The following is a 23,932-nucleotide window of genomic DNA, read 5'->3' as shown; positions in this document are numbered from 1 at the left end:
TATATCGCCCAGCCCTAGAGTCTACTATGCTTTTTGTGTAGTCGTGCATTAATGATGAATACCTTGCACGTGCATGTCATTATCCAACACTTTTCCAGCCCTATCTGAGCACAACTATAAGAAATTTAAAGGCAAAAGTGAGTCTGAGTAAATGAATGCTGTCACTGAATAGGTTGATTAAGCCGTTGATGTTAAATATTGCATGTCTAAAAAGCGGTAGGGGTTATTTTGATAGTGGTACCAATCAGTTTTCGGTGAGCCAAAGTGTATATCACTCTTCAACTCTTCTGTTCCTCTATGACTGCTGTGGGTTAGCGACGAGGACGTGTGGATCCGAAGGCGGAGGCAAGCCTGGATGCATGGCAGCATGATTTATGGATACCTTTGAAGTGAGCTCATTGCAGCCACATAGGCTGCCTGCTGCATTTCAGCGCCGAGACATTCTCCTGGCAGCATGGCGAGGGGGATGAACCTTTCGGTCACTAACCTCCATGAACGTTCCGCTCACATTTACTTTTCCTCATTTTATAGCAGTTCATCAGTGTGCTGTTGGTTTCCACCAAGTATAAAAGATCTGCCAGGGCAGCCAATGGATGTATGACTCGCTCCTCGGTTACTCATTTGAAGGTCAAAGAGAACAGGAGACCAGGAAGAGTGGAGGTGGTCTTTCTGGAGTGTAAAATGAGGTCACCAGAGATCCCTTCCTCCACAGTTCCTCTTCTGCATCAGTATGCAGAATTATGAGCAGAAAGTTATAGTTTTGACTTTTTTAAGTTTAAATCCATCCAGCAGTCTTACAAATGATGACATCATTGTTTGGCTTCCACCATCCGCGTACGTGGAGGGTTGAAGTCAGAGGAAGGTTAACCTGCAGCAGGCAATCCCAGCTCCTACGTCTAATCTGAATTCATCCTTTACTTGCCATGTCTTAATGATTATTACCACGATCTACCCAGTCTGGTTGAAACTCATACCGTAAAATCTGTCTGTTTTTGATCTTATCAGCGTCATTTATGCGAGCAGGAAGGCCAGGGATCATGAGGTAATTACATTTTACAGGAAGTCCCCACAAAGAGAGTCAAACGAACTGTGAGTGTGTGCAGCGACTCGCTGTGTCACGCGTGCACAACATGTCAAGCAGTTTGGTTGCAGAGCTTATTTTTTTGTTTTGTTTTAAGCACGTCACTGTAGATGTGTGACAACTCCTGCAGCCCTTCTGCAGGACTGTGTCTCTGTGTTTTGACATAATATATGTTTTTCATTGTGACTGTGTTTGCAAATGTTTGTGACCATCTTTTCTGAGAAGTCCCAGAGATGGTTCTGTTTGCGGTAACAGGAAGAAGCGCAGAGGGAGTGCATACTGTCTTAGACATTGTTATCAACCTCATGCTGGTGGAAGGGGTCATTGCCCAGCAGGAAATGAAGAGCGAGAGACTGAAGGAAGAAGATATTGTATTTTTATGGCGAGGAAAATGGTGCAGAAGGGTGTTTCAGAGGTCAAAGCACATTATTACATCTATTTATACTACTTTTTAGACGATGAAAACACACTTAAAATACACTTTTAATAATAGTATGTATTTGACATACTGCCGAGTCCTCAGTTTTATTTTGGGTAATTTTAGAGTTAGTTTCCACATGTGTATTACAGGCTAGACTCTAGAAATAGTTAGGAAGTCTGAAATCCCCAAGTCCCTGATGGGTACAGTATTTTTATGGCGTAGCACGTCAGTTTTCACATTTCCAAAGCATCCCCACTCACCGCTGTGCAGGATGAATCGGGAGCTAAACGTCATCACCAAAGGTTTATAGTCTTGGGGAAATGAGGGCACTGTTTACTAGTTGCCACGGAGATGCATCCGTGAACGGAAAAATCGACTACATACTGGAAATGACTTCTAAGATATTCATTCCAGCCGACTCACATTTGGCAGGTCCCTCTCGATTTTCTCAGCCAACGCAATGCTTTTTTAACTGTGAACACATCTTCTCAGGGTTACAGAGTCAGAGAATCAGAGAGCTGAGTATTTTGGTTTGCTGTGGTTGAAGAAGATAATTTGTGCAGCTGTTCTTAAGAATGTGGATTTTTCTTAATGCTTATAATTTGTAAGACTTATAAAAATCCTTTGCACACACTGAGTAGAAAAAAAAAAAAAACACCTGCTGCTTATAAAAACATGTCCAATATTCATGTCTTGGGATGTTGGGATTGATGTTTATACAGAGATAAACATAAAGATTTTTCTCTGGGCCTTGACTTCAGGGTCAGGTGCCATCCCTGCAGCCACGAGCCACAAGTCTGAATGAGTTATAATAATCACTCGCAGTTGTGGCTCCTTGCTGCACAAGTGTGGCACGCTTATAATGCTGAGTGTGCGGCTTGTTAAACCTTAGACTGACTCCTTGATGCTCTGGCTAGTTATGTTGACTCAGCATCATTAAGAGACCTCCTGGGAATGACCAGGAATCCAATGGAGCCATTTTGTGTTGTTGGGTTCACAGTAAAACTTTGTGTGTAGTCTCAATGTGTAAATAACAGTCATAAAGCTGAACACATTTAGGTCAAAATGTTGATTCAGTCATAGTAGCTATAATCTAAATCCACACCAAAGTTAGTTATTCTCACCAAAAGAAGAAGTTTTCTTTCCCTCTTTCATTAAATGTTGTCACCACGAAAAACTTTTGCACAATCCCTGCCTGCAGTGAGTAGTTTTGCACATTTCACACCAGGAATGAACAGTTTTGCACACTACAACTTTTAGGCAAATCAGAGCATACAGGAACTGTCAGTACAGTTCCTGCAGAGACAGAAACTCAGTCTGGGATTCCCAGACTCTAACGTGTCGCGGATTGCCATTACTGGAAACATCCTCGCAACAAGAATTTTCGGGAACTTGTACCTGGCTGAATCAAATCCCTGCCCTGGATTTAATACTTAAGCTCCACAAAACCGCTGGCTTTGGGATGGTGTTGACTTGATGCTCACTGGTAATACTGTGGGCAGAAGACGACATTGTTCAGCCGTGTGAGCTGTCTTTTCTCGTTCATCGCCATCATTGCAGAGCATCCAAAAGGAAACAGAAAGGAAGCTACCATTTCAGTCCCCCCGTCTCTTGGCGTGTCGCTTGCACGGTCAGACCCGTTCCAGTCGGTCAGTATTAAGGTTTTGAAACCAATTAAATACCATGGTTATCCGTCCATATTCATCTGTGTAATGTAACGCATGATGCCCTAAGAATTTGTAACCACATGTCTCAAGAACTATAGAGCATTATTGATCAGGCGAGCTTACATTTGATTGGCGAAGTAAGGTTGCAATAAGACGATAAAGAGTGCGTTATGTCAGGAAACGTCTTCAAAATTGATGTGCAAATAAATGTGTTTTAGATTTGTAAATCTTTTTGAAAATCTTATTCTTTTCTTGTCAAAGATTGCAGCTGAACAAACAACTGTCAAGTTCAACACGTTAGCGTTAACCATACTAAAAAACACAACAACAAAATAAAACCTTCATGACAAGTTTTATGTTCAGTCAACAAGCATGAAAATGAAGGTCAAAATATCTTCGAACTCTTTTGTCTTCAGATTTCATGGTCTATAACTCCATAACAGTATGTCAAAGGCACGTGTCTCCAATACCAGAACGTGCAAATAAAGAGGGTTTGCCAAATTTCCCCCCTAAATTCTGTGGCTTTGATGGTTGAGAGGAGTTGGCTTTAGTTGTTTGAATCGTGGACTTGAGAGATATTTGCTGAGTCTGCCTGGCCATGAAGCCAAAGCACAGAGACAACAACAAAAAAGGGAGTTATATGTCTGTCTTGCCACTGGAGTTATTGCATCAGACTGGCTCTTTCTTTTCCCCCTCTGGAGGTTGGACTTATAAATACAACATCCTCTCTTGGGCCATGCAAACCAGTATCCCAGTCACCAAAATGGCAAATGACAAAGAATTTCCTCTTTTGCATTGATCTGAACGGACTCTGAACCGTGGTAAACATGTTGAATATATTGTATGTGTAACGTTAGGCTTTTTCTTTTTTTAATGTCTACAGTTATTAAAAGAAAAACCCTGAGCAAAACAAACCAGGTGTTAAAACGTAAATGGTGCTGAACTGAGAAGCAGAGGCATCACATTTCAAAGGGATTCCCTCTTGTTTGGATCACAGGGTTAGCATGACAAGGGAGGATGTGAAGATAGCAAGACGGTGACTACAAATCACACACATTTGCTATGGGAAACTTTGGAGTAACTGGGTCACTTAGATCAACAGCTGTTTATTCAAAGGATAATAATATACGAAATCCTTCCAGCCAACCAACTGCACAGAGCTATTAGAACAATCTTATCTTAAAATTATTTATGTTAAAACTGACCAACACCTCAAACCTTACAGTGGAACCCTAGATAGTGCCATTGGTGAGTTTTCAGCACTTCCATTGGTTTAATTTTACTTCGTACAACATGTCTGTATTGTGAAAGAACAACTGTTACCAGCTTTTATTGCTTTAATGAATTTTTTATGTCTCACAAAAATTAGTTGTGCATTTGTTGCATTTGTTGTGTAGTCAATTCCTCACCTTCCTCCCCTGTTGCCACTCTCTTTTCAACTTTAGTGTACCCATAGAGCATCTAGCAAAAGATTTGCTTTGTCTTTTCTCACTCTTGCTCTAGTTTTCCCTCTGCCATCTAAACATTTACCGGCAAATACCAGCCTAGAGATAGGAGGGGGGGAAAAGACCTTTCTAGCATTCTGCAGGCAGTGAGTCTTCAAAATCTCCATTGGCACGTGAGAGTTAACTGCATAGTTTCCCCAATGCAAACCAGATGTGAAGCGCTAATGTATAGCAGCATTTTTTTTCTTCTTTTAAAGGAAGACAAATGTAGGCCAAAAATGTAGTCCTGCTCCATCCACTCGTGATGATATAGAAATAAATTCAGAGTCATTTCAGTTCCAAACTTTCCCTCATGGTGGTTGGGTAAGTACTGTATGATTTACAGTAATTGCAATGTTATTGTTGAACATTGGTGGAGTATTGTGGAACATTGGGATGGGGACAGGCTTATGGAAAGGGATGGATGACATGAGACGCTTGCATTTCCAACTGAGCTCTACTCCAGAAACTTTGCACACAAATCCTTCTCCTTGGCACATCCTTAAGCCGCAGTTTGCCAACAGTCTGTCATATTATGACAAATTTATGTTTTGAGTATAGCTGAGCAAATGTCAGTGGAATGTGTGATGGACTTTTGATTATCTTTGTACACAGTTAGATCATAGTCCAGTGCCTTTGATAAATGAGGGCTTTGAAGGTTGTTTTTTTTCTTTTTGTTTCAAACGTGCTTATATTTATTTACCTGTAGCTTTCCTCCAATGCTGCAGTGTGCACCTCACTGCAGAGTGAAGGCTAATATTAAAAGACATCAAGTCATAACCCCACACTAGCATGGTCATTAAAAGTTGCCAAGAAAGGACGAATTACAAAGACTGCGGTGACATTCTCTGCTACAGGTAGTCATTTTCCTCCTCTTTGTTTATGATGTTGGCTTTGATTTGAACCTTCTGTCGCCTCCCACTCTACACTAGGCGGTGTTTAAATGCTCAGGGACAATAACAGGTTAGTGTTCCAGTGTCTGGTCCTGCAGCCTCTGCTCTGTTGTCAAGTCTGACCCAGGCTCCGCCGGCAGAACCGTCTCAGGTGCATCTGCAACAATCCCCATCTGCCCCCTTCCATCCACAGCTCCGGTAGCTGCATTCAGCCCTTCGCTTTCTGTTTTTAATGCTCTAATATTAAAAAAATATGGGTGTTTTATTTTTTGTTTGTTTTGTTGACTTGAGCAAGACAGAGAAAGTGGAAGAAATATGACATGCACAGCAGACCCGCTGGTTATTTACCAACGTCAACTCAACAGTGGCTGACTCCCAGCACCATCTTAAAACTCTGATGACCACAGATTGCTCAAACCCTTTAAATGTTATGAGGATGATTATAGTTTTAGTTTTATAGCTTAGAATAAGTGTTATAGCTACAATGAACAGCGTGAAGTTTAGACAAACTCGTGATGTGTTGATGTAGATGTTACTTGTTCCATTTATGCAAGCAAATTGAATGCTCAGTATAATTTTTTTTCTTTTTTTTTTAGAATAAGCAAACTTGTTGAAATAAGGGCATGTGTCTTTGAATAAAGGGTAGCATTATCTCTCCCGCAAGCAATTTCCTCCTCTTCCTGTGATAAGATTCATTGCCTTTGTGTGTCCTTTCGATTGCTCGCCTGCATTTATCTGATCCAGAGAAAGTCAACAGCGCATCAAACCTTTGACTTAATTATAGAAAAAATATATATTTTCAGTTTTTTGCTGAGCTCTAAATGAAAGCGATTTATGTTTGACAAAAACATTTAGTCACGTTGATGTGATTAGTTTGTGGTGTGACTCGTCTCTGAGAGTATGTGAATCTGGAGACTTGTCCCAGAGTCTCTGAAAGAAAAACATTCATGCAATTCCTCTGACATTATGTTGTAAAGTGAAGCTTTAAAAAAAATAGTCTTTGTAGTGTAGTTCATGTGTTTGTCATTGAAATTAAACTTTTCCTTGGTCACAAAGTGCTGGAAGAAATTCCATGCAGCATCTCCATCGGGCTCCTTTCTGAGACAAATGAATATTTCTGAAGTGTGTTTTTGATATTGGGTTGTATTTTTAATATCCTCAATCAGGCTTCGAAATGATGCACTCAATTACCCAGTGGAGTACTTTTTCCACATTTTAAAGCCAGCATGGAGTTTTACTGTGTCTGGAATATGTCCAGGCACCAGACAGGACACCGTGGGATGTAGCTGTTTATTCAAATGCAGCCATTCCACTTTAACTCCCATTTAATTTAAGACTTTTCTTAGTTTGAGATTCAGCTTTATCATGCATTTTTGTCTTCACTACCATCCTATATTTCTATTTTTATTTTATTTAAACTTTTGGCTTTGTCAATGGCCTTTAGAAAAGGAAATAGCCATGCAGTTGAATGTGATTTGTCTGAACAACACACTCCTCGCTCTGGTTTGTGAGTCCGAATCGCTGCCAAAATATCCAGACAGTTAAAGGTGATCAAGAGGTTTTGTAGCTGCTACTTTTTAAAGTAAATCAGATCCGAATGCGCGCAGTTAAATCCACACTTGCTCAAGTACCCACTTAAACTAAACAGCACGCTATTCACGATGGAGTTGTTAAAGGAACCATTTTCCTTATATTGTAGTAGTTTCTTCTCAACTATAATGCTTCCAGTCCTTTTTTTAACATCAATTCCAACCCTCCTCCTTCTTTGTCCTGACAATAGCCCACTGTGCTGGGCCAGTGCAAGATCAGCCAGCTTTGGATTCGCAGATGCATGATTTATTTGTAGTCTGGATGTGGAGAAGTGAACGTCTCCTGCTGTGACTACAGCTGAGAAGGGCTGCTAGAGGATTTGGCCACCTGAAGCGCTTTTGTATGGGTTTGGGGCCCATAGTAGCACGGGCTGCTCGCTGAGAAGAGTGAGAACGATATAAGTCTTCATGTTAAGATATACAGTCTTTAATGACCCCTGAAAAAAGTTGATAGATTTCTCTCTTTTTTGAAAAAAGGAGTCTGAAAGTGACTAAATATAGCGACTTTGTTGCTAAGCTGGGAACCCTAACGTCAGCTCACAAGCTGAAACTTCTGCTCTAACTTGAAAGTTCAGATTCTTCCTATCTGACATAAACTGTAGCTGTTAACAGTGAAACTTATTGATAGACATAAATAGACATAAATTCATAATGTAATGAAGTGAAATAAAAATGTAAAAAATCTGATTATTTTTCCACCGGATCATTTGGACATCACATGATTTCTGATCGCGTGATTGGATACATCACTAAAAGCTACACTTAAAATGTGCCTCATTTTTTGTTGCTGTGAAAAAAAAAATACTATCTCATTTAGTCACAGGTGTTGATATATAGTTTTGAGGCATTATAGCTACGCAAAGGGCGTTGGTCCACCATTGCGTTAAAAACGAGAAAACGAACTGTCCCTCCTCACCAATTCTGCGTCTCTTAAATGCCAAATGTATTGCAAATCAAAACCAAAAATCTGAGAATCAAAAAACTGAATCTTTAACCAAGAAATCAAAGTCTTAACCAAGAGTGTATTCTCTTTCCTCAGTTACACTTTTCTTTTTTCCCCATCAGTTCTAAAACCATCTTGGTTTCCAAAACCGCCTTTTCAGTTCAGCAAATCTGAAACGAGTCAAATCAGCAACATGTCAATCTACTGTGGGCAGACGGGACATAGTCGAGAATCAATAAATTTGGCACTGAATTAATGCCATAGTAACTTGACTTCCTCTACCATCAGAAATGTGTAGGGAAACAAATATTTAGCATGTTTACTTACCAACCTAAAAGAAGCATTGCAAGTTCAGCATCAATCTTCATTTATTTGCTGTCCACAAGCTTTTTCCAGTGGGGGGAATCATTGCCGATATTTACTCTGCTTTTAGCCCTGTTTTTATCTGCTCTTTTTTCCGCTTCTGAGTGAGGTTTCTTTGTTCTGTACCAGGTGGTTGAAGTGGTGGTAAACTTCTCTTCCCGAGAGCTTCAGCCATTTCTTTAGTGGACATGAAATATGTTCGGACTTTATTATAATGCTTGGACAGAGCACTTTTAAAGATATATTTCCAACTTGGGAAACTATGATCACCTGGATCTACAGATTTTTTCTATAAATACCTTGGTTTCTGGCTTTCTTTGAGGAATTTTTGTAATTCCTGAAAGGCTTCGCCCAGATAGCTGCTGTGGTTCATCGGTATTTTCCTTTAAGTTGATATATATATGCTTTTTCATGCAATGGCTCTTGAAATGGTTTGTACACAGTTGCTTTTTTTTTAGTTCTAGCAACATTTGTGCCATTGCTGGAAACCACAGCCTTGCATAAGAGCTTGTCAGTTTTCCTGGTGGGATTTTCCAACGCTGTATTGCCTTCATATTGCTAATACTAGATATAGCTAGCTCAGCCCAACAACACGGAACACATCAGGGGATTTCAACCATACTTGTCTAGATGCAGCCTTGAATTGGAGCAGAACTGAAGCTGTGACTGATAATGTTTCACAAGTACACATGAGCACAAGTAGAGACAAGTATGCATAACGCCTTTTGTCTTGTTTTTCATTCCTTACTTCCTGATTTGTTGTCATTTGTTTGTCCTGCTCCCAGTGTAGCTTCCTTCAGTTTGTAAAGTAGATCACAATCAATTTGGGTAATTTCCCTGTAACCCTGACATAGATATTGTTTTTAATTATGTGCAACAGAGTTAAAAAAACAACAACAAAAAACATAATGTTTGATATGATGTTTGATAGCAGAGATATTAAATATTCTCTAATAACAGGAATACTGTTGTTTTCTTTAAGATAGTGATAAATGTTTGTTAATGTGACATACTACTTTGTAGTGTAGTTACTCATACAGCCATCTGCTGTGGTCACGATGATCTTTCTGTGGTGTAACATGATGTCAAGTGCTTTGTCTAGCCTTAGCAAAAAAACTCTCTGACGAGCCTATTCCAGTAACGGACAGAAGCAAAAGGGGAGGTGGTCAGATATGTTCCCAGCTGGCTGTTTCGGACTGTTCATTTAGATTTAAGCAGAGCGTAAACAAAGTTTGGGTTAGGGATTATCAGGCCCGCCAGTGGGAATGGACTGGACTGGGTATCTGCTTGCCCTTCTGTAACCAACCATGACTCTGTTTCCCAGCGCCAGCTTTACAGTGGGCTCGCTTGCATCCGTCTGCTGCACTGTGGAGTCTCACAGTTGGCCATGAATCTGACCCGCTTACGCCAATCAGGGAGTGTTGTGATGACTAGAGTGGAGCCTTGGCATTCCTTTTTTGTCATATACAGTATCCGGACGTCTGAAAACAAGTGAAAAGTCTTGAGGTCTGCAGAATTTCATTTGGTTGCATTCACATGACTTGTTTTCTGTAAACTGTAAACGGTCGAACCATTTTCAAAGTTTCTGTCCTGGTCAAACATGTTTGCTTCAATGGAAATCCTCCAAGAGTCCTTTGGGATATACTCACAGACAATTTCACTGATTAAAAGCACCATATTACATCAATAAGATTTTGACATTTGTTTTTTAAAGGAATGTTGTCCTGATTATGTGGCTAAAGGCCCACGACAAAGGGCTCAAAGAGACATTCATCTGGCAGCGAATTCCTGCAAAAACCTCGCTTTGAACATATTAATCTAATGGCCAACAGCATCATTGTCCAGCCTTTTTATAGGGGGCTGTAATTGATGCACTTTATTTTCATCTCTCCGTGAACTTGAACTTCTTTAGATAATTATAAAAAATGCAATACTGTTATCAATATTTAAGAGAGAATGTTTATTTGAGCAGCAACACTGCAATTCAACCCAGGGCAAGCTATTTGAAGACCCTGACTTTTCCTAAGGGGCTGAATTCAGTCACAGTTCTGGTATTTGGGAGCATTGGATAGCCCAGAGTGGAGTTTTTAGTCCCTCTGTACTGGATATGAAGACATGGACCTCAGCAGAGAGCCAGCCCTTTGAGAGTTATGTCGTCATGTCTCGAAGCTCTTCTCTTCTCTTGTCTTCTCTTCTCTTCTCTTCTCTTCTCTTCTCTTCTCTTCTCTTCTCTTCTCTTCTCTTCTCTTCTCTTCTCTTCTCTTCTTTTCTCTCATCTAGGTGCTATTGGGCCAGCAGTTTCTGCATGGAGTCATATCTTAACTCAACACCCCGGGGTCAGCGCATTGACGTCATGGCCTTCTCTTAGAAACAGTGTACCTTCAGAAGTTCATAACAGAGTTTGCATTTGCCAAATATCAAAATGGTGAAGGGAATTTCTGCAGTGGAAACTAAAGACACACCAAAAGATCGGTTGATGACTGTAACTGGCCAATTTTCGTCCAATCATCAGGTGAAATAAGTATCTTTTTGGTCCGTAAATCTTTGAATTAATCATATGCACAATCTTATGGAGCATCAGCTTTTCATCTTCGAATCCTGGAGAATATGATTCCCTCCCTACAGTAAATGCATCATTATAATTCATGGGAAGCGTGTCGTTAAAGTTTTTCACTGTGAGCTCAGAATGGCAAAGAAAGCTATTTGCACCCCCAATTAGGCAAAAATAACTCATGGAGGGAGCAAAAACCAAAAGATTTGAGAAAACAAACGTAATCTAACGCTTGAAATAGCATCACTGCTGAGCAGACAGCCTTCAGAAAATTGGTATCATTCTAAATCAGGATCGGCCGGGCAGACTTTAAAGAAATCGTAATTCGGAATGTGAAGAAAATTGCTACCGCTGCATTTCTAATGGAAACACCCTACATATGTGGTAGAAGACAATATGCATTTTCTCTTGTTTTTGAAGTAATATAAATTTGTCCATTAGGTTTGAAAGTAGTTTTTTCTCTTAATCTTAATTTGACTTACATAATACAAGCTCATTAATGTTCAAACCCATTCACAGATATTCAAAGATGTGGATTACTGTGGATTACCCATGAGACACAGTGCATACAGTACTTGTTTCAGAAGTTTCATACCTTTTTTACCACTGTTACCACATTTTTGCTCCCCTTGATTCATGGATAATGCATCTACATCTGGATAAGATTATACATACTGTGATTTGCTTGGGAAATTATGTCTGACATCAGATGTCAGAGCACTGGCTTCCTGTCTCAGTGAGTCATGCCTCATCTCGTCCGCTCACCTGGCAAGCAGAGACAGCACATTCTGTACCTACTTACCTGGCAACGCAGAAAGCATTCAGATCACGTGCTCCTTTTTGGCTGCTTACTTTAATCTAATCTATATATGTAGTAGTTATGTGGCCTGATGATTGTTGGTTTTCTGATGGATGGTTTGTCAAATGTATTTAAAAAAAAAAAAAGAAAGTGTGTTGACACACAGACAAGCAGGTTCAAGGCCTTGTTGTACCATTCGCAGACCAAATACAGCTGCTTACTCTGATATTTTGCCATAACCTCCAGATGGATATTACATTTTGGATCATCCAGTCTTTCTAATGTATCCTTCAAGTTATAAAACACAGGGATGTTTCAGTGTAGTGCGAGCAGCACTACTGTAAACACGTGCCCACAGGCCTGTGAAGAACTTATAATTTACATTTTTAGTCACTGGGAAAGGGGGAAAGCGCCTCTGGGAAAGCAGGGATATACGACACCACTGTCGCTGGGTTATATATAAGGACAGCGAGCAGGTGAGGTCCTGACTTTTTCACCCTGACTCATTAAGAGCTGTTGTTTCTCAGGGCTGAGGTGGGTGAAACGTGAGAGAATCTAGAACTTAAGTTTCCTTTGATGATGGATCATGTGGGATTTGTCTTTCTTTTGTTGCTTTTCTCTGTCTCGGGCTGTTTTGGTGTGGGAGTGTGTTTACATGCTTCTTGTATGCTTTGTGTTTTCATCAAGGGCCGTGCGTTTGCGTGTGTGAATGTGTAAGACAGGCAGGCAGCACACAAGCCCTGCTTGAAGCGTGACTGATTATTGTGTCAGTGATGATTATTATTACTGGGTGCTGGGAATAAAACGTCAGTTCATCCTTCTGGAGGACTGGATCTCCTGTCAATGGGCTGTCCTCCAGCCGTGCGGTAATGCTTTGGAAATCTGATATCGTTGCTATAATGTTCTCACAATATTATGCTGTTTCTTTGTTGTGTACTCATTAATGATCAAAAGGTTTACGGTGAAGACCTTGACCCCCTCTGTACTGTTAGCCACCTGCGCAGGAGTCATGCTCTCTATTAACTACATCCCATTGCTTGCAAAAGAAAAGAAGTGACACCTTTTGCCCCCCTCTCTCTCTGCACTCAGCAGACTTTCATCACAAAGCAATCAAATGTATTTGGCATTTTATACCTCCCCTTTGTTACTCTTTTTCCTGTGCTTCTCTCCTTTCCACTTGCCCCCACTTGTAGTGAGTGTTTTGCATGAGTTCAGCTCCATCGCTAGTATGCGTAAAAGAATTTATAACATAAATATTGGCACAAAAATTCAGATTGTTGTCCAACTGCTGTGATGAAAACTGCAACTGAATCATTTGTCAAGACTGTGCCTGATTTACTTTTACGAGATTTTGTCCTCTCCTGTCTCCTCCTGTCCTCTTTTGTTTTTCAAACCCTGCTGACCTTAGTGTTTTCTCTCCTCTTTACTGTGTTTCAGATTAGCAGAAAACCACAATGGCTGACCGATTCGACTGTGACAGCTGTAAAGAATCCCTGTACGGCCGTAAATACATCCAGTCCGACGACAGTCCCTATTGCATCCCCTGTTATGACAGCCTCTTTTCAAACACATGCAATGAATGCAAAGAGCTGATTGGCCATGATGCGAGGGTAAGACATTCATTTTGACAAGCGCAGATGTGCAGTCAGCTGTGTGCTTAATATAACAGTAACAAGCCAAACACACCCAGAAATAATGGGCGATGCATGCTTACAGGAATGAATCCTACATTTAATCTATCTTGTTCCACACTGCGCACCACTTATCAAAAGATTAAACGACAATGAAATCAAACACATCAAAGAACTACTCTAGCCCCTCAGCCATTTTTATAATGTTTTGACATGGCTTTGAATAGCTAAAACAGAAGTTATGTCATGTTAATGATGCATAATGCATTCTAAATGAGGCATGTTCTATATATTTTCTATGGCAAGACACTGCAAAGGCTAATTTAACTTGCAATTACACAGGCAATTTCCTCAAAGTCCACATAAGCCAACAGACTAATTTTGTCTAAGATTGTAAAAATGCAGGATGAGAGAATGTCTCCCTCTGCACCACAAGTTAAAATTTAATCTTCTCCTAATGGAAAACACTAACATGAATGGATTATTTAAAAACCAACATGTGCTCCTTGTTGAAGTTTGTAGACTGGGGCGTGCTGCAGTGGTTGGTAGTTAGCGCGGTTCAGGAGGCCAGTGAGCTAGCAACACCTCCACGTGCTGCGGGCCATAAACGGAGCCAGCAATATCTTGACCTAGTCCCCTGTTAACCGTCAAATCTGATAAGCCTATCAATGTGCTTTTTGTCACAGTTATTGTGTACGCAGACGTGCTAGCGTCAGTTTGACCCAGACTGATCCAACACTCCTCCTATTGTAAACATGTCACCAGTTGTGGAAAAACAAAAATGCAATTTTTTTCTGTTTTAACATTTTATGCATCAGAGTTTGATAAATTAATAAATAAATAAATAATAATCTGGTACTCATCGGACCATAAGGTTAAGAGCACAAGCCAAATCACTGTGTGTTCTCACTCTTGAGGAAAACTAAACCAAACTGCAGAAGCAGTGTGTGAAAAAGTAATTACACCTCTACAAACTGTTGGTTGAACAGTAGCTTGTAGAACCAACTTGAGCAGCAATAACTTGAAGTAATTATTTTTCTGCCTGATGCCATCTTTCTTTCATATCATGGAGAAGGAATTTTGGCACACTTTTCTTTCACTTTTCTTTATGGCATTCCTACAGTTCATTGAGGTTCGCCGCAATTCAGTTTCAGTTCTCTACTGAGGTCTCTACTCTGACTGCGCCTTTGCAGCAGCTTGATTCTTTTCATTTCATTCATTCTGATGTAGATTCATTGTGTACATGGTACATTGTACATTGTCTTATTTCATATTCCAGTTTCAGCCAGGCTTTAGCTGTCAGATATATGGCCTCACTCTGGGCTTTATAATACTTTGCTATAGAAAGGAAATCATGAAAATGTCATTACTGTGAAAGCCGTAGACTCAATGACTCACTTTAGAGTCAAATTGTTTGGAAACTTTGTTGTAACTCTTCCCAGACTGATGGGCAGCAACAGTTGCTTCTCAAAGATCATTGCTGGTGTCTTGCCTCCTTGCCATTGTGTTAACACACAATTGACTGTCCCAGAGCAGACAACTATAAATCAAGTCTTTTTTTTTAAATTCAAGTCTATTTCGACATATGGTAAAGATTTGATTAGATTTTTCTAATTTATTGGCACATAAAACCTTAAATCTGTAATCTGTATGATGGAAACACATCAGAGTTAAGGTGAATATTTATGGGTAGCATTATTCAGCTGTATAAAACAACTTTGTTTTGTTTTTTGTGCTGTCAGGAGCTCTTCTACGAGGACAGACATTACCACGAGCACTGCTTCCGCTGTTTCCGCTGCGATCGCTCTTTGGCAGATGAGCCCTTCACCAGCCAGGATGATGCTCTGCTCTGCAACGACTGCTACTGCAACGAATTCTCCTCCAAGTGTGTAGCCTGCGACAAGGTTGTCATGCCAGGTAAAAGGGGATAAGGGTACTGGAAGGTGTTTGTGCATGTAGGCACTTCAATGTTGATTTATGCAGGTTAGTGTTTTTTTCCCATTTGTGCCAAGAATTTCTCTTTTTGCACCTTTTTTTCATTGTTTGAGCTCGTAGTTCTGTTATTGGAGTCACCTGTTAAACAAAAATTAGGATGAGAAAATCATGAATCTTGGATGAGGGAGTTGATTTTCCTTGAATAAAACAGAGTAAGCTTCTTGTAAAATTAACTTGAACATAATGTTACTTGACAGAGCCTCACACAGTGGAGCTTTGCTCACCCACAAGGCTTTATCCTCATTGTTCTTCATTTTCTGTGCCGTGCAGCATACACAAATTGAGACGATAATAGGCCAATGACTATGGAAAGTTATGGCATGGCAAACACTAGGGAAGAAGGGACGAATGCAAGTGATGAAGTAAGAGGTCAAGCAGATGGACACAGGGAATAAGTTGTAGAAAAATAGTTTGAAAGAGTTGAATGCAAGGGTCTCCAGTTGAGCAGCAGCTGAGGGTGGATATGACAAAGTAATTGCCTGTTTGTTTGACTTAGTGTCTGTAAGGCAAATCCCCAGGACTGGAATCCTGCCAGCAGAGCTGATGATAATAAGAGATAGGAGAGTTTATTATCCAGCATCCCTGCAGCCACATCCACAGTCCTCATAAAGCCGCAGAAATTTCCAGGAAGAGCACAAGTTCCGCTTTCATTCCTAGTGTACTCAATGTGATGGATTCTCACTCTCTTGCAACACAGGGTTTAGTGTATTATGTTCAAATGAACAGAGAAATTGTTTAGAGAGTGAGCGGAAGAGAAGCATCTTGCCATCAGGCTAGGAGATATTAATGAAAAAAGAAAACTCATGGGATTATAAAGGATAAGAGGATCATTGTGTCGTCCGTGATACAAGAAAAAAACTAGTGAGGATTCCTCCAGTTTAGTTTCAAAGTGCACATTTTTCAAAAAAAAGCTTCAGAACTTTTTTAGATATATGTCTATTTAAGTACAACACGAGTCTGAACTGCCACTGTGGGTTCATTTGGAATATAATCAACTGTTCAAACATTTCTACTTCATTGTAGTTGGTTTTTTTTAGATCCAGCTAAAGCTTCTGCTCTCTGACGTAACTTTTTTTCCTCCAACTACTCACATGCAGCGCTGCTTTGTTTATCACACTCACATCATCACTCGTTTCTAGCTTGATTTGATTAAAAAAATACATATTATTAGAAACTTGTAAGGGAAAGTAAGTTCACACCGAAGCCATGTAAATATATTCCCCATAAACTGTTTGGGTTAACAAGATTGCTCTGATAAGGCCTCGTAAATGCTCTCATTGTCGGGTTTGGAAGGGCCAGCCAGATGTTTTACTGTTGTGAACACGCAGACAATGGTGCTCTTGTTCACCCTGTTTACCCTGCTGGAAAATCCTTTGACAGGCACAAGTTATGTTTCTGTTACTGTTCACTGCTATCAAGCATCTTCTTCTGACTTTATTGTGAAGCTTGTAACTATTTGACGAAAAAAGACCAAGCAACAGTATGTACAAGAATGGCATCGCGCTACACGCAGAAGACGTGTGAGTCTTGTTTCCAAGCGTAAAGACTGTATTTGGAAAGACTGAGATACATCAGAGAAGTAAATAAATTCAATCAAATAATCGGATAAAATTATAGAAAATACTTTGCATAAATGCTGCTTTTTGTGATGAGATCTTGTGCTTTATTTTTAAATTTGTTGGAATGTTGATGAAACTACAACCGGCTCCTTTCTTTAAAAGCACTGAATCTTACATTCCAGCTTGTCTGTTTTCGTCACTTGTGCGTGCAGAACATTTGATAATGTTCGCATTGTCCCACAGTGAGTCCTGCAAGCTTTGCTATCTGTGAGGGTTTTCAGGGAATGTTTCTGTTATTGATCAGAGAACAATGCAGCACGCCACCTGGAGCAGTGAAACGGAAGTGTCCTCCATCACTGATGAATCCACAAACACGATCGAATGAAACTGATGTGTTGGAGTTGTGAAATTAATATGTAAATAAAATAAATACGAGGTCAACATATGGAGTTTTTTAATCCTTTACAAAATTCTGATGATGAAGCCACCCAAATAATACCACAGGGATCTTGATGGCACTGTAACGACATGTAGATATCATATTTTCCATCCTGCTTTTTGTCTCCTCTCATTCCTCTTTTCCTCTGTCATTGTAGGCACAAGAAAGTTGGAGTACGGCGGCTCCACATGGCACGAGGGCTGCTTCATCTGTCACAGTTGTGAACAGCCGATTGGCTCGAAGTCGTTCATCCCCGACAAGGATGAGCACTACTGCGTGTCCTGCTATGAGGAGAAGTTTGCCCCACGCTGCGTGCGCTGTAAAATGGTCAGTCATCAGTCTTTCAAATAAATGTACTTTTAGGCTTTGAAAAACTGCCAAACAAGTGTTAGAAACAAGGAGACGGGTGGGTTTGAGTGATGAATGACAGATCTTTGCGTTACATTTTCTTTAAAGGCCCTGGCTAAAGGTGGCGTGACCTATCGGGACGAGCCGTGGCACAAGGAGTGTTTCGTGTGCACCGGCTGTAAGACACAGCTGGCAGGTCAACACTTCACCTCCAGAGACGAAAGCCCTTACTGCCTCAAGTGCTTTGGCAGCCTATATGCCAAGAAGTGCGAGGCCTGCAGCAAACCCATCACAGGCAAGATTACGTCACTGTTGTTCCGTTAATTAAGACTCATATAAGCAAAATGATTTATCAGAAACGTCTTGAAGGCGTTGGAAAACCTTCGATGTACATATGGGTTATATCTAGCCGGAGCTTTCAGGCAGTGCCAGATCAAGAATTTTTCTAAGTAAGGGGCTATCAAGAGATCACATTTCTCACAGAAGAGTATTTGTCCACCATCGTTGCACCCGATCCCTTTTTGGGAAAGATATATTTACTTTTCAGCAGCCACACCTTGGCCAAACATTTAATGTAATAAAAGAAAGCTTAGACAGTAAAACTCCATCCCAATTTTGCATTTATTTTCACTGTGCTTAGACAAAATACTTTCAAACACACAAGAGCATGTGAGCATCTCCCAGCAGCAACAAGCTAATATTGATGCGTAAGCACAAGTAAATTACAGTTGACCAACAGTTGGTGGTTGTTTCTTGATTTAATGTTTGTCAGACTTGAGTTGAGCAACAGCAGTGAGGAAATGTTTCACATATTAATAACAGACCTAGAGATTTCTGAGCAAAAAAGTCCACAAAACATTTACAGCCATTTATCAGTTTTCCATGTAATTTTAATCTCACGAAGGCTAGTTTCCAGTGCTCTTTTGCTGTTCAAACATTCATTTTCTTCTGTTAGCTTTATTAATGGCCGACATTCCTGTTTAGAACATTAATGTCCTTTAATGTTTGAGCATATAATTACATCCGCTTTTAATCTGATCGCCATTCTCGGACAAAGGACAGATGAGTGACAGGACAGGCGCACTCTCCAAGACGGGACCAATCAGATTACAGATGTGGCCCCGCCCACCCTAGCACCGCCCATGCATGCTCATCCCCTGAACGTCACTTTATCAAGGAACACTACGTTCTGAAGGTCTCCAAATTCATTTTAACAACTGAGCCTAGAGCACCCAAGTTCGATGTAAACAGTGAAACAGCTTCATTGCATCGTCACAGGCCAGTTAAAAGTGAAAACTCACAGCCTCGACCTGTTACTTTGAAAGTCTGACAACATCATTGAGAAGAACTTTTCAGAAATGGTCTTTCTTGTACACATTTAGATTTTTTCTGGGCTCAGCCTTGTCATCAGCTTCAGCGCCTGTCTTCAAGTCTCAGATAAAGTGCAAAGGTCCCTTTATTTCCACAAGGGAGGGACAAATGTAGAGTGATGTTTTCATTGTTTTGATGGTACATTTTAATCTGACAGCCTTGACTGTTTATTTGAACAAAAACATGGAGGAAAAACAACCTCTGAAAATTATAGAGGAAGAGACGAGAAGGAATAGCAAGAGTTAAAGTAAAGGAAGCGTTAGCGAGTAAATGTTTCTGCCTTCACAAGAGAAACTTTCTCAAGACTGTGCTTTGGTCTTCTGTCATTGGACTGCCAGGAGTCAAAATGTTAATGGAATACATGACTGTTTGTGAATTAAAATTGTGAATTAAAATAGAAAACAATCACAGCAATTGAAAGAATAAACATGGCAGTTGATTAAGAATATGTTAAGCCACACGCCGCCTTGCTGACAAACTAAAGTAAAGAAAAAGAGAAACTCAAACTTCATTATCCTTGTGGCCAGCCCATCCATAGTGACTGTGTAAGCAAGATAAATGCATTAAAGACAGCCAATAAACTAGGCAAACCCTCATAAAATAAAATTACCTTGATTAGAGATATTTAGGTAGGTGAAATTTAATTACCTGCTTAGATTACCTTCATGAAATCCACGCTACCGCTTTAATGTCATCAACTAGTCTTTAAGTTATTGTAATTGTATCACTCAGTGGAAGTTTTACAAGTTTACTCTGAAGCTTATATACTTAGCAACTTCACTGAGTCGATAGTTGGCCGACACACTCTAAAGATCAACTTTGTCATGCTCAATGTTTGTTTTTCCCAGGTTTTGGAGGAGGGAAGTACATCTCGTTTGAAGAACGCCAGTGGCATCAGCCGTGCTTCACCTGCTCCCAGTGCTCCGTGTCACTTGTGGGCGCTGGCTTTTTCCCCAACGACGACAAGATCCTGTGCCGTGACTGCAACAGCAGCCTATAGAGCGCCCGTTTACCATCATCTCATCGTTCTTACAACTCACTCTCTATCATAAGTTTCCTAAAACCCCAGGTTATTACCAAAGACAGTAACGCAGGCTTAGAAAAAAAGAAGCTGCCTCAGGTGATTTTTACAATAAAGACATCAGTTCCTAGACAGTCCTGTCTGTACACCATTTTTATCCAGGAGTGCACAATATCCTGTTGGTGCTGCGTTGTTTGCATGAAAGTCTTCCTCTTTAACCAAAAACTTACATTTTTTTTTTTTTTTTATGGAGTGCCTTTATTAACACCATAACTTGTACATTATATATTGTTAACGCAAAGAAAAATTCAAAATGCTTGTCACTTTGCCAAATTGTGTTGTTTCTTTTTGTTGTTTTTTTTAAGAGAAAAGCCACTTCAGGTAGAAGTCAGGCTCTGAGGAGAAGACACAAAACACTGATTCAGTATAGTAAACCTAAATAAATCTTACGGCCTGTGCTTTATGGTTGAGTTACTGTTTTAATGCTCTTATAACTGCAGTTTTATGCATTTTGAATGTTGCTTTTCATCACACGTCAATTATCAGTCTATAATCCATTTCTTGCTTGATGCATCTTGAACATGTTACTGTATACTGTATATTGACATAGAAAAAAGTATGACACTTTGTTTATAAGTGGACAAAATTTGACATTTTTCCCTTTTGCTATATAAATCAAAACACAAAAGTGAAATTGAAGATATTAGCTTTTGGTAGTCAGTACATTACATTTCATTTGCACTTTGGAAAAATATGTTTTTTTCTTACCATGTTATGTGCACATAAAAACACAGTTGAAAGACATGGCGCAAGACATAGACCACTTTTTTTTGTTGTTGTCATGTATTTGCCTGTATTGAACTTTGCCATGGTGCCTATTTTATGTAAAGTTTCACCTCATTCTTCTTTAATTTTTGCAATGTATCTCTTTCTGATCAGTTGCAGAGAGTCAGCATTTATAACCTTGAAGAAGCTGAAATAAAATGCATATCTATTGTGCAAGGCAGAAATATGCATGTCTTCGTCTGCCATGATTTCCCTCAGTAATTTTTCTGTTACTGTTAATGCTGTTAGTGTTTTATCTTTTGATGTTGGTTTGAATCATGTCAGAAATGTTATTAAAAAAAATGCCTATGGTAATTTGATTATTTCAGCTTTGATGCTGGTGAGTCAGAGTTGGCAAATATACATTCGGAGATGGAAAATAGGCCATCAAGAGGATCGCCATATGAACCCACTGTAAATCAGTTGATTGATATGGTTGAATGGTTACTTATGTTTTTATTTGAAACCTTATTAAATAAATTGACACTGATCTTTGCTGAGCAGTTTTTATATCCCGTGTGTTTTTGTGGTTCTAGTGAAACATCTATTACTGGTTTAAGAGCGCATGGCTCTCTGTTGACTAGTGTTTATGGTCTAAGCCGGAGAAAACCCCTTTGGGGTGTTTAAAACGTCTTTCTAGGAAAGATTATCGTGTGCGAGTGCGAGTGTGTGTAATTCCGGAGGGAAAGGGGAATAAAAGTGTGAGAAAACCTTAGAGAGAAATACTGTAAAAGGAGTCAAATGTGTATGTGGGTGTCATTTTTGGGAAATTCTTGTGCGAGAGTGAAAAACATCTGTGTTTGTGAGTGTGAGTGGGTATACGTATAGCCCTGTTTATGCTGACTTGACTGTTTCATGGCCTCCATGGATCACACATACACAGACCACCAGATACACTCTCTCGTCGGCGTTGGTGAAATGTCCTCCTCTCAGCCTCTGTTTCAGATTTTTTCACCAAAAAAGGAGATGGAAAAGTTGCAGCTGCGTGGGGGAGGGCGGCAGTAGAAGTAGGAGAGAAAAGTGTGGGAGACAAGAGAGGAGAGAGTCAGAGAGGGGAGATGTTCACAGCTGGAGTTGCTCCATGGCACTTTCACTTGTGGGGGGGGTCGTCAAACACATGGCCCCCTTTGGATTTATTAGACAAAGAGGACAGCAGGGCAGTTGAGGGCAAATAGGAAGAGTCAGAGTCAAACCTTTAACTGTGTTGTGAGGTACTCGAGCTCTGTGAACATGTATGACCTTATTGTGATGAGAGGAGAGATATACTCAGATCTTTTTTATTTAAACTGTCAAATACGTGTTCTAACCATCACACAAAATAATTTTACCCCAAATAAATGTGAGAAAGTAGAGCCTTTTGTTGCTTTACACTACTTTATACCCACAATTTAGCAAGTTAAACTAACATTACAATATTACTGTAAGTCCCTGAACATAGCAAAAGAGGAGATCACCACTAAAACACCTAAGACCAGATGTGTAAACAGCACACACACACACACACACACACACACACACACACACACAAATCTTACATACTCCAACATGCTCATACACAAACAGGTAGTTAGTGGGCTCGGGAATGCTCCTGACGACACGTGGTGCTGTGGGGCGTGGCGGCCATGTTGGTAGTTACGGAAGCAGATGGTGAACAAGTCAAGAGACAAAGAATCAAAAACCAAGGACAGAAAGCAGGTTGATGATCAAACTGTGCACAGGAAGCAGTAAAGTGTTATTTGGAACTTGTGTGGAGCTTTTGGTTCGTTCAGATCCATACAAGATCCCAAACAAAGAGCTGGCTGGTGTTTTTACGACCTGTTCATCGAAACACCCTACCATGGCCCGAAGTGCAAGACAGTCTTTCAATTGTGAAACACCTGTCAGTTTGTAGGTTTTGATTTGACAACATGTAAAAATGGAGAGCAAAAGCCTGTAAAGAAATGGTCTGTGAATGTTAAAAAAAGGGTTGTTAGACATCATATCTCAACGGCGACTGACTTAATCCACATAGCACTTTAACATTAAGCACAACGCACTTTTACTGGCAGTAGCTTGGATATTTTTAACTGTACACCCTATGTATGTATGTTGTCTTTTAATGCTGCTCCTTATGCCTTTTAAATTGCCCCTCAGGGACAAATAAAGTGTTTTGAATTGAATTGAATTGAATATGGTATGACCTTGGCATGACCTTGGCATCGTGCCAAGACAGGCCCTAACTTGTAGGCGCCAATATAAAGTTAAGGTGTAAGTTTATATTGTGTTGCTATACTTTTACTTTGTTGTTTAATGTCACTATTACTTGTTAATGCAAACTCTTTAACGGAATTAGTCATTAATGCTTCCCATTAGTAGCCTATACAGTACCTGAACTTGGCACTACGCATGCTCAACATAGCCTACAGTACTGGCAGTTTCTTTTATACCCTTATGTTGTTCTACGCCTGATTCTATTATAGTTAATAAACCATCATTTACATCTGAGAACACCCAGGGGATACTTTCATGGATTGAATCTGAGAGAAGTTGGGATATATGTGGATGGAAATGTAGCGTGGATGTAGCCGACTGCGTGGAAAACATGCAAAACTATGACCCGACTCTTCCTCTCACTTTGGAATAGAGACAGTTCATAGGCGTCAAGTCCATTGATGCCTAATAACTCAAAATTAAGTTTAAGTTTACCCACACAAGACTTTAAAAGTATATCTTTACAAATCTTCTGGGGATAAAAAGTCAGTTTATGGCACTGTGTGTACCTACCTAGTTTTCCCTGTGAAACTGGGCGAAGTTGAACACATCTGGCGCCAGGACTCATCTCTGCTGCAGCGTGTAAATTCGTCAGAGTCACCAGCCTCAATAATCACCAGTTACTCACACCTCAGATTAGAAACTGCGTGGATGCTTTACAGGCTTCAAGCGGCACACTAATCTCAACATCAACTGTTTGGA

At 40.1% G+C, this 23,932-nt stretch overlaps 1 protein-coding gene across 1 annotated transcript in view; it reads left to right on the top strand.

The window, feature by feature from the left end:
• Positions 1–21,480, top strand: part of fhl3a (four and a half LIM domains 3a) — a 32,638-nt gene extending 11,158 nt beyond the window's left edge. The window contains exons 2-6 of the mRNA XM_061717277.1: positions 13,229–13,401; positions 15,165–15,339; positions 17,573–17,742; positions 17,872–18,058; positions 19,983–21,480. Coding sequence (XP_061573261.1) covers positions 13,246–13,401; positions 15,165–15,339; positions 17,573–17,742; positions 17,872–18,058; positions 19,983–20,134 — 840 coding nt within the window. The 5' untranslated portion in view covers positions 13,229–13,245 and the 3' untranslated portion in view covers positions 20,135–21,480. The remainder of the gene's footprint in view (positions 1–13,228; positions 13,402–15,164; positions 15,340–17,572; positions 17,743–17,871; positions 18,059–19,982) is intronic.
• The last annotated feature ends 2,452 nt before the right edge of the window (positions 21,481–23,932 follow it).

The sequence above is a fragment of the Cololabis saira genome, chromosome 3 (genome assembly GCF_033807715.1).
Source record: "Cololabis saira isolate AMF1-May2022 chromosome 3, fColSai1.1, whole genome shotgun sequence".
Lineage (NCBI taxonomy): Eukaryota > Metazoa > Chordata > Actinopteri > Beloniformes > Belonidae > Cololabis > Cololabis saira.
Note: the sequence above shows the minus strand (reverse complement) of the source record. Positions and strands in the feature narration are given on the sequence as shown.